This window comes from Rattus norvegicus, chromosome 1 (genome assembly GCF_021556685.1).
Source record: "Rattus norvegicus strain SHRSP/BbbUtx chromosome 1, alternate assembly SHRSP_T2T, whole genome shotgun sequence".
Lineage (NCBI taxonomy): Eukaryota > Metazoa > Chordata > Mammalia > Rodentia > Muridae > Rattus > Rattus norvegicus.
The window spans coordinates 219,364,908-219,376,613 of NC_141534.1; the positions used below are offsets into that span (position 1 = coordinate 219,364,908).

Genomic DNA, 11,706 nt, shown 5'->3' on the forward strand with positions numbered 1-11,706 from the left:
CCTCTGGAGCGATTCTTATTTCAACATCACACTCAATTGTTTTACCCAAACTACGGTACTCAACTGAAGACAATGACTGTTTTCCTCCAGAATCTGCCAGGTGCAAATAGTTCATCAGGGTTTGGTATGGCTCATTGAGTCTTCCCTGACTGATGCTAGGTCTAGTTTTGTGAAGCCTAGTTCAGGCAACTGTAGCTGCTTTGAGATTATGATTGTAATAGCTGTGTCATTTCATTATAGCATTTCATAACCTTCCTCCCCATCATTCAGCTCTTATATGCTCCCTGATTTCTGGTCTAACTGCTCCTTGACTCTTAAAGGAGTTCATACAAAGGTCTTCTTTAGGGCCATGCACTCAAACATCATTTATCCTCGGTACTTGAAAGGCCATGAGCCTCTGTGTTCACAACAGTTCTGTGCAGAGAAACTTCTGTGATTAAAGAGAGGCATAGCCTTTGTCTGTACGCATAGGCATACATATTTAGAGGGCAATTTGGCACTATGTAAATGCAAGTAACCAACAGTAATCTGTCCCTCCCTAGGGCAGAAGATCTCCGCAGCCATAGATTGGCTTTTTATTGTATTTACAGTACTAGACATCAGTTCCTTCTGTGGAACAAGCCTCAAATCCAACCCAAAGAGTAGCTACCATCACAATAGTCGTATCACTGCTACATCAATGGGTGCGTGTTGCCTGACTGATTGATTAGTATTGTAGTTCATAAAGTTCACTGCTTGGCAAGATTGTTGAGGTTTGAGTAGTATTGGTACTAGATCTTCCTAGGAACTTAAGTAAAATTCAGCACTGAGTATGTCTGACCCTAGATTTTTCTTTGTAGGCAGACTTTAATTGTTAATTCAATCCCATTGCTTGTTGTGGGCCTGTTTTACTGTCTTTGGTATAATGACCACACTACCTCTATATGTTACTTCATCCTTCTCCCTTGCATCTTTCAATATTCTTTTGTGTGTGTGTGCTGTATGTTTGGTGCTTTGATTATTACATGGCTGGTCTACATAGTGAGCTACAGGCCAGGTCATAGCTACATAAAAAGACACTGTCTTTAAAAATAATACCCAAACTAAAAGTAAACTATTTGGGTGTGATGATGTGCAAATAGTAGATTTCATTGTGACATTCTATACAATTATCAATGTATATTTGTTCTTTTTTAACATACCCTACCACATCATTTTTCTTTTCTCCTTCTGGTCCGTCCTCACCCCAAATATTTTCTCTTCTGATTTCTTGTTCTCAATCTATGCTTATATACGTATATACATATATGACTTGTATAAAATATACATTGGACATATAAAAGTATGTGATATAGGTATTTCTGATTCTAATAGTTTTCACTCAATGTAATGCTCTTTTTTCCATTCTTTTCCATATAAATGACATATTTTCAATCTTCTTTATAGCCATTTAAACTCCTATTACAATACATATAAACATTATATATGTGAACATTTTATTTGTACAATCATCTACTGATAGAGTCATCAAGCTGGCTTTATAACAAGAGCTATTGTGAATAGTGCAACAACTCACATAACAGAGCTAGGCAAGTTCCTGTGCAGGAGTCTTACTCAGATTCCATCAGGTGTACACCCCAAAGATAGAGCTGAATTATGAGTAGCTCGGGTTCTGAGAAATCTTCATACTCATTTCCATAATTGCTATTCCAGAAACTACACTTACATCTCAAGTATTTGCTCATTTTATGTGTATAAATGTGTGACTGATGGCTTGGATGTATATGTACCAAATGCATGCAGGAACCCAGAGAGGTTAGAAAATGGCATCAGATCCCCTGGAACTAGTGTTACTGTGAGATACTATATGGGTGCCAAGAACTCAGTTTCTTTGCAAAAGCAGTAAGTGCTCTTACCCCCTGAGCTGTCTCTCCAGCCAGCCACAGAGACTCCCATTTGTTAGTGGTTGTCTTATACTATTCAATATGGCAGATTTTTTACATATAGTATCTGTTATCCCGATAAAAGCTCATCATGGTGTTATTTAAATGCTCATTTTACCAATGTCTAAAAGAAATCTTAGAGAGAAAAGAATTTAACTTTCCCAAGACAGGACCTGAGTAGATTTTAGATTCTAGACCTTTTCAATAATGAGTCAAAATTGGTGAGCCCCTTTCCAAACTGGAGGGTATTTACAAAGAAGGTTAGCAAAAGGAAAGTTTGCCTTGCAGAGTGAGGATGCCATAATGCACTCACCCCAACCACTGAAATCAACAGAAAGTGACAGACAATGGATGAAGCAGCTTGAGGTTTGTAAGGGAGAAAAGGGGGACAGAAGGAAGGTGAAGCAGGAAGAAAACTAGGGATGCTATTAACAAAGCAAATAAAGAGAGAAAAGAGGGGTTGGGGATTTAGCTCAGTGGTAGAGCGCTTGCCTAGCAAGCGCAAGGCCCTGGGTTCGGTCCCCAGCTCCGAAAAAAAGAAAAGGAAAAAAAAGAGAGAGAGAGAAAAAAGAATGAGGAGAATGGAGGAAAAGGAAGGGAGAGATGAGACCACCTTAAAAATCAGAAGAGCAGATGATAAAACCAGCCCACAGTGCTGGAGTCTGCACTGGACTTTAGAAGTCAACACTTTGCTGTGGCCATTTGTCATCACAGTGGTTCCCAGAGTCTCAAAATCTGTTTCCCTGCTTTCTTCAATGAAACCAGTGTTCTTTGGCTCTTCTTCGCCCTCTTATGTTTCCTGGTGCAGTGCCATGGTAAACATATGACTTGGGTTCTTATTTATTGGGCAAGACTAAGGTGATTGCCTGAGCAATAAATAGAGGAACACTGAGGTCTCAGCTCCAGAGTTTCCTGATTTCTGTCTTGGACAACAGAACAACCCACAGGGACTGCCTCAACATGAAGCTGGTGTTTCTATTCTTGTTGGTCACCATCCCCATTTGCTGCTATGCCAGTGGTAAGTTCTGTAGAAGGGAAGAGTGCTTTTGGACCACACATTCTTACTGTGTCTTCCAGGAAGAAGTCATCATACCTGAGCACTAGTATGAAGTGTCTGATGTACTAACTCCATGGATCAACATTAGTTCAGATAATAAAAAGGGTATCTCTACTGTGGATTTGATTCCTGTGTTGGAGCTGCATGTCATGTGTCAATACCATATAAAATGTCCTATTATGAAAACTGGTCTTTTAAAATCCACAGCAAGGCTCAGGTTTGATTATGAGATATTTCAGCAGAAATGGGTGGGGCCTTACAATCTTTCTGCTGCTCTACTGTGATGCTTTCTGAGCCTTGGGTACAGGAGTTATGTTGCACCAGTTGGGGATGGGCACGTTATGATCAGATTTCTCTGCATTTCAACTGGTTATGGTTTTCTTTAATAGTCTCTGTCTATTGAAACAAACTACAGGCAACTAAGGAATTTCAAGACCAGGAGAAATAATCTTTCCCAGGGATAAGCTCTCTAATTGGTTATCTAATACCATGATCAGCCCTGAAATCATAAACAAACAAGTAACACTAAATGAATGCAGAGAGAGAGAGACAGAGACAGAAACAGAGACAGAGAGAGACAGAGACAGAGAGAGTCAGAAACAGACAGACAAAGACAGAGAGAGGAAGAGAGAGACAGACAGAGACAGAGAGGACATGGAAGGGTTGGAGAGAGAGATAAGGGAAAGGGGGAGATGATGTCATTATACTTTAATTTAATAACACAAATTTAAAAATAAATGTGGTCATCTGAGCAGTGGTGGTGCACCTCTTTAATCCCAGCACTCAGGAGCAGAGGCAAACAGATCTCTGAGTTCAAGGCCAGCCTGGTCTACAGAGTGTGTTCCAGGATAGCCAAGGCTACACAGAGAAACCCTGTCTCAAAAAAACAATGTGACTATTATAAACGACTCTCATGTAGTGTGGTTTGTAGAGTGTACATTGTTTTTATTGCCTACTTTATTTGGCACAGGTTGAAAAAAAACCGTGAAGGACTTAGTGAATTTTAAATAAGATTGAAGACCCATGACTAGCACTAGTTCAAATGAAACAAAATCCTGAGCTCCTTCCTGCCCACCCCTAGTCTAGCTGCATGAGTTCACTTCAGTACTAGGGTTTCTGGTTATGTTGTTTTGTGATGCAAATGCTAGAGTTAAGAGAACAACTTGGCTAACATTCGAGCTGTGATATTTATAGGATGTTTGAACATAGTACGTGATGTTCTCAAGATAGTAATGAAATATGCTTACCATAGCCAGCAAAACAGCTGCCATCACTTCAGTTTTCTCGTTAGTGAAGGGTTTGGGAGGTGTGGCTTAGTTGTGGTAGGATGTTAGGTGCAAAGTTTGAAGTTTCTAAGTGGAATCTCTCAGCCGGCATATTCTGTCCCAGATTTGGCAGTGCCCCATCACCATTGCTTATCTGTGTTTCCACTTGTACACATGAACATGAATGTAATGATAGGTAAGCACTAATGAGTTCAAACCTCCATTCATGAATGTCATGTCTTTCTAGGTTCTGGCTGCAGTATTCTAGATGAAGTTATTAGAGGTACAATTAACTCAACTGTGACTTTACATGACTATATGAAATTAGTTAAGCCATATGTACAAGATCATTTTACTGAAAAGGCTGTGAAGCAATTCAAGCAGTGTTTTCTAGATCAGACCGACAAGACTCTGGAAAATGTTGGCGTGATGATGGTAACTTTGAATTTGTTTTGTTTTGTTGTTTTTTGTTTTTTGTTTTGTAAACTGTGAAATCACTAACAAGGCGGAAGGAGAGAACTAGCTTCCAACAGACAGTTGTTCTCTGATTTCCCACACTCATGGGCCCACCACACAGAAATACACATGTTAATCATACACATTCTAGAGGTCAATGCCAGCAGCAAACCACCGAACTGAGAACAGGACCCCCTTGGGGGAAACTAGATGAAGTATTGAAAGAGTTGAAGGAGCTTGCAACCCCATAAAAACAACGATGCCAACCCACCAGAGCTTCCAGGGACTAAACCACTACCGGAAGACTATACATGGACTGACCCAGGGCTCCAAATGCATAGGTAGCAGAGAATAGCTTTGTTGGGGCACCAGTGAAAGGGAAAAGCCTTGGTCTTGCCAAGGTTGGACCCCCAGTGCAGGAAAATATGGGGGAGGGCAATGAGGGGGATGTATAGGGAGAACACCCGTATGGGAGAGAGGGAGGGGAAGGAATGGGGGCTTATGGACAGGAAACCAGGAAGGGGAATAACCTTTGAAATGTAAGTAAGGAAATATATAATAAAAAAATTACTAAGAAAAATGAACAAAAATGCTAGCAAGAAAAAATGGTTTTTATCCTGTGACTTTTAAGGACAATTCTAAATTTAAGACATCTCTTTGTTTTGGTTCTCCAGGAGGCAATATTTAACAGTGAAAGCTGTCAACAGCCATCCTAAACATCTACAAGATCTTTGGCTCACAGGACTCCAGGAAACTGGCAATGGCCAAGCAACTGATAACACAGATCATAACTCTTCTTTCTTGACCCCTTTTTCTACCTATAAAGTGCAAGACGATTGTTGAAACCTCACATTTATGTCTTTCCATTTTATTAAATTATCTGCATACAATTCTCTCTCGTGTTGTTTCATAAAAAATAACCTAAGTGGGCTGCTCTGTCTCACACTTGGAGTTTTACACACACATATGCACATGCCATACACACAGAGGTAGACATTAGGAAATGCCCAGGTGTGGAAGTGAAGAAGAAAAGCAGCTTCCTCAACCCTTGTGAGTCTCTGCTATGAAGAAGCCCCCCAGCTGCTCTCTTCTCATCATTCTGCACACACTGCACATAGCCCTCCTGAGACCCTGGGGCTGGGATGTTGGGAGGTTGGATAACACTCCTGCTACCACCACTCTTTTCCTATCTTATCCTCTAACCCCCCCCCAACACTTCGTTTTCTAAAATCTTGATAACCCATGTGCACATGAGTACTGGGCCATGGAAATAGATTTCCTCCTTCTGTTCCCTGTACGGTGCTAGGATACTCTGCAGTAGGAACTGAGGATGCCTGAATTTGAACAAAACAATATATACCTACTTAAACTCTTGTGTTTAGGCTCCACGTCTGACACATACATGGCTTGGAAAAATATTGTATCTCATGAAATGCCAGGAGACTCTGGATTAAACCATTTTTTTTCTTTTTTTTTTTTTTTTTTTTTTTTTGGTTCTTTTTTTCGGAGCTGGGGACCGAACCCAGGGCCTTGCGCTTCCTAGGTAAGCGCTCTACCACTGAGCTAAATCCCCAGCCCCAAACCATTTTTTTTTCAACTCAGCTCAGTGGTTTCCTCTTAATTGATGTGCCTCCTACCTCCCCCAGCCAACGTCAATCCCTTCCATCCAACCCCCAAAAAGAAGGTAGTGAAAGGAATAGAAACCAAAACAATCATCAGATGTGACAGAGATCGACAATCATGAAGTCTAAAGCAGAGTGGGAATGGAGGGTAAACAAGGGGAAAGAGATGTACAATGGCTGCATCTACCATTACCCCTCCTGCTCAGAGGGACTGGAGAGACAGCTTCAAACATGAAGTGCAGGTCCTGAAGAAAGGAGATGGTGTCTGAGCCTGAAGGAGGAACTGGATGTCAACAAAGGAGCACCACCTCTTTATAGAATGGAGCCCCCATCTCAGAGGAGCAGCTTCACAGACCGTAGACGCTTTCATCACTGTAGGCTATATAGAGAAAGACGTCTTCTTCATGGTATTCCTGGTACAGCTGACCCATCGTGTCACTGGTGGGGAGAATGACACTGTTGACAAAGAAATACAAGGCATCGGAGGGAAACAGACCGGATAAACAGTTCTCTGCACCCAAATCCCGTGGGAGGGAGAGCTAAACCTTCAGAGAGGCAAACAAGCCTGGGAAACCAGAAGAGACTGCTCCCTGCACACACATCTCGGACACCAGAGGAAAAAGCCAAAGACCATCTGGAACCCTGGTGCACTGAAGCTCCCGGAAGGGGCGGCACAGGTCTTCCTGGTTGCTGCCACTGCAGAGAGCCCCTGGGCAGCACCCCACGAGCGAACCTGAGCCTCAGGACCACAGGTAAGACCAAATTTTCTGCTGCAAGAAAGCTGCCTGGTGAGCTTGGGACACACGGAAGCAGAATTTCTCTAGGACCGGGCACGTTCTGTGTTTACCGGAAGTCCCACACCCACGGATCCCGGCCCGCAGCAGCTCTCTGCTCCCAGACCCGGTGAGAGAGAGACCCAACCACCTGGTCAGGTGGGCACTCCTGAGGCTGCAGAGCGGAAGAGACCACCAACACTGCTCACCCCTGCCCACATCCCTGGCCCAAGAGGAAACTGTATAAGGCCTCTGGGCTCCCGTGGGAGAGGGCCCAGGAGCGGCAGGACCCCTGTGCCGGAGACACCGCCGGAACCTGAGGGAAACAGACCGGATAAACAGTTCTCTGCACCCAAATCCCGTGGGAGGGAGAGCTAAACCTTCAGAGAGGCAGACAAGCCTGGGAAACCAGAAGAGACTGCTCCCTGCACACACATCTCGGACGCCAGAGGAAAAAGCCAAAGACCATCTGGAACCCTGGTGCACTGAAGCTCCCAGAAGGGACGGCACAGGTCTTCCTGGTTGCTGCCGCTGCAGAGAGCCCGTGGGCAGCACCCCACGAGCAAACTTGAGCCTCAGGACCACAGGTAAGACCAAATCTGCTGCAAGAAAGCTGCCTGGTGAACTCAAGACACAGGCCCACAGGAACAGCTGAAGACCTGTAGAGAGGAAAAACTACACGCCCGAAAGCAGAACACTCTGTCCCCATAACTGACTGAAAGAGAGGAAAACAGGTCTACAGCACTCCTGACACACAGGCTTATAGGACAGTCTAGCCACTGTCAGAAATAGCAGAACAAAGTAACACTAGAGATAATCTGATGGCGAGAGGCAAGCGCAGGAACACAAGCAACAGAAACCAAGACTACATGGCATCATCGGAGCCCGATTCTCCCACCAAAGCAAACACGGAATATCCAAACACACCAGAAAAGCAAGATCTAGTTTCAAAATCATATTTGATCATGATGCTGGAGGACTTCAAGAAAGACATGAAGAACTCCCTTAGAGAACAAGTAGAAGCCTACAGAGAGGAATCGCAAAAATGCCTGAAAGAATCTCAAAAATCCATGAAAGAATTCCAGGAAAACATAAATAAAAAAGTAGAAGCCCATAGAGAGGAGACACAAAAATCCCTGAAAGAAATCCAGGAAAACACAATCAAACAGTTGAAGGAATTAAAAATGGAAATAGAAGCAATCAAGAAAGAACACATGGAAACAACCCTGGATATAGAAAACCAAAAGAAGAGACAAGGAGCTGTAGATACAAGCTTCACCAACAGAATACAAGAGATGGAAGAGAGAATCTCAGGAGCAGAAGATTCCATAGAAATCATTGACTCAACTGTCAAAGATAATGTAAAGCGGAAAAAGCTACTGGTCCAAAACATACAGGAAATCCAGGACTCAATGAGAAGATCAAACCTAAGGATAATAGGTATAGAAGAGAGTGAAGACTCCCAGCTCAAAGGACCAGTAAATATCTTCAACAAAATCATAGAAGAAAACTTCCCTAACCTAAAAAAAGAGATACCCATAGACATACAAGAAGCCTACAGAACTCCAAATAGATTGGACCAGAAAAGAAACACCTCCCGTCACATAATTGTCAAAACACCAAACGCACAAAATAAAGAAAGAATATTAAAAGCAGTAAGGGAAAAAGGTCAAGTAACATATAAAGGCAGACCTATCAGAATCACACCAGACTTCTCGCCAGAAACTATGAAGGCCAGAAATCCTGGACTGATGTCATACAGACCCTAAGAGAACACAAATGCCAGCCCAGGTTACTGTATCCAGCAAAACTCTCAATTAACATTGATGGAGAAACCAAGATATTCCATGACAAAACCAAATTTACACAATATCTTTCCACAAATCCAGCACTACAAAGGATAATAAATGGTAAAGCGCAACATAAGGAGGCAAGCTATACCCTAGAAGAAGCAAGAAACTAATCGTCTTGGCAACAAAACAAAGAGAATGAAAGCACACAACCATAACCTCACATCCAAATATGAATATAAAGGGAAACAATAATCACTATTCCTTAATATCTCTCAATATCAATGGCCTCAACTCCCCAATAAAAAGACATAGATTAACAAACTGGATACGCAACGAGGACCCTGCATTCTGCTGCCTACAGGAAACACACCTCAGAGACAAAGACAGACACTACCTCAGAGTGAAAGGCTGGAAAACAACTTTCCAAGCAAATGGTCAGAAGAAGCAAGCTGGAGTAGCCATTCTAATATCAAATAAAATCAACTTTCAACTAAAAGTCATCAAAAAAGATAAGGAAGGACACTTCATATTCATCAAAGGAAAAATCCACCAAGATGAACTCTCAATCCTAAATGTCTATGCCCCAAATACAAGGGCACCTACATACGTAAAAGAAACCTTACTAAAGCTCAAAACACACATTGCACCTCACACAATAATAGTGGGAAATTTCAACACCCCACTCTCATCAATGGACAGATCATGGAAACAGAAATTAAACAGTGATGTCGACAGACTAAGAGAAGTCATGAGCCAAATGGACTTAACGGATATTTATAGAACATTCTATCCTAAAGCAAAAGGATATACCTTCTTCTCAGCTCCTCATGGTACTTTCTCCAAAATTGACCATATAATTGGTCAAAAAACGGGCCTCAACAGGTACAGAAAGATAGAAATAATCCCATGCGTGCTATTGGACCACCACGGCCTAAAACTGGTCTTCAATAACAATAAGGGAAGAATGCCCACATATACGTGGAAATTGAACAATGCTCTACTCAATGATAACCTGGTCAAGGAAGAAATAAAGAAAGAAATTAAAAACTTTTTAGAATTTAATGAAAATGAAGATACAACATACTCAAACTTATGGGACACAATGAAAGCTGTGCTAAGAGGAAAACTCATAGCGCTGAGTGCCTGCAGAAAGAAACAGGAAAGAGCATATGTCAGCAGCTTGACAGCACACCTAAAAGCTCTAGAACAAAAAGAAGCAAATACACCCAGGAGGAGTAGAAGGCAGGAAATAATCAAACTCAGAGCTGAAATCAACCAAGTAGAAACAAAAAGGACCATAGAAAGAATCAACAGAACCAAAAGTTGGTTCTTTGAGAAAATCAACAAGATAGATAAACCCTTAGCCAGACTAACGAGAGGACACAGAGAGTGCGTCCAAATTAGCAAAATCAGAAATGAAAAGGGAGACATAACTACAGATTCAGAGGAAATTCAAAAAATCATCAGATCTTACTATAAAAACCTATATTCAACAAAATTTGAAAATCGTCAGGAAATGGACAATTTCCTAGACAGATACCAGGTATCGAAGTTAAATCAGGAACAGATAAACCAGTTAAACAACCCCATAACTCCTAAGGAAATAGAAGCAGTCATTAAAGGTCTCCCAACCAAAAAGAGCCCAGGTCCAGACGGGTTTAGTGCAGAATTCTATCAAACCTTCATAGAAGACCTCATACCAATATTATCCAAACTATTCCACAAAATTGAAACAGATGGAGCCCTACCGAATTCCTTCTACGAAGCCACAATTACTCTTATACCTAAACCACACAAAGACACAACAAAGAAAGAGAACTTCAGACCAATTTCCCTTATGAATATCGACGCAAAAATACTCAATAAAATTCTGGCAAACCGAATTCAAGAGCACATCAAAACAATCATCCACCATGATCAAGTAGGCTTCATCCCAGGCATGCAGGGATCGTTTAATATACGGAAAACCATCAACGTGATCCATTATATAAACAAACTGAAAGAACAGAACCACATGATCATTTCATTAGATGCTGAGAAAGCATTTGACAAAATTCAACACCCCTTCATGATAAAAGTCCTGGAAAGAATAGGAATTCAAGGCCCATACCTAAACATAGTAAAAGCCATATACAGCAAACCAGTTGCTAACATTAAACTAAATGGAGAGAAACTTGAAGCAATCCCACTAAAATCAGGGACTAGACAAGGCTGCCCACTCTCTCCCTACTTATTCAATATAGTTCTTGAAGTTCTAGCCAGAGCAATCAGACAACAAAAGGAGATCAAGGGGATACAGATCGGAAAAGAAGAGGTCAAAATATCACTATTTGCAGATGACATGATAGTATATTTAAGTGATCCCAAAAGTTCCACCAGAGAACTACTAAAGCTGATAAACAACTTCAGCAAAGTGGCTGGGTATAAAATTAACTCAAATAAATCAGTTGCCTTCCTCTATACAAGAGAGAAACAAGCCGAGAAAGAAATTAGGGAAACGACACCCTTCATAATAGACCCAAATAATATAAAGTACCTCGGTGTGAGTTTAACCAAGCAAGTAAAAGATCTGTACAATAAGAACTTCAAGACACTGAGGAAAGAAATTGAAGAAGACCTCAGAAGATGGAAAGATCTCCCATGCTCATGGATTGGCAGGATTAATATAGTAAAAATGGCCATTTTACCAAAAGCAATCTACAGATTCAATGCAATCCCCATCAAAATACCAATCCAATTCTTCAAAGAGTTAGACAGAACAATTTGCAAATTCATCTGGAATAACAAAAAACCCAGGATAGCTAAAGCTATCCTCAAC

General features: G+C 41.5%; 1 protein-coding gene across 1 annotated transcript; it reads left to right on the top strand.

Annotated features, from left to right (window-relative positions):
• The first annotated feature begins 2,803 nt into the window (after positions 1-2,803).
• Positions 2,804-6,167, top strand: Scgb2a1 (secretoglobin, family 2A, member 1). The gene is made up of 3 exons (NM_203333.2): positions 2,804-2,940; positions 4,492-4,679; positions 5,375-6,167. The coding sequence occupies exons 1-3, from the start codon at positions 2,883-2,885 to the stop codon at positions 5,414-5,416; spliced, it is 288 nt and encodes a 95-aa protein (NP_976078.1). The 5' UTR covers positions 2,804-2,882; the 3' UTR covers positions 5,417-6,167.
• Positions 6,168-11,706: the final 5,539 nt, after the last annotated feature.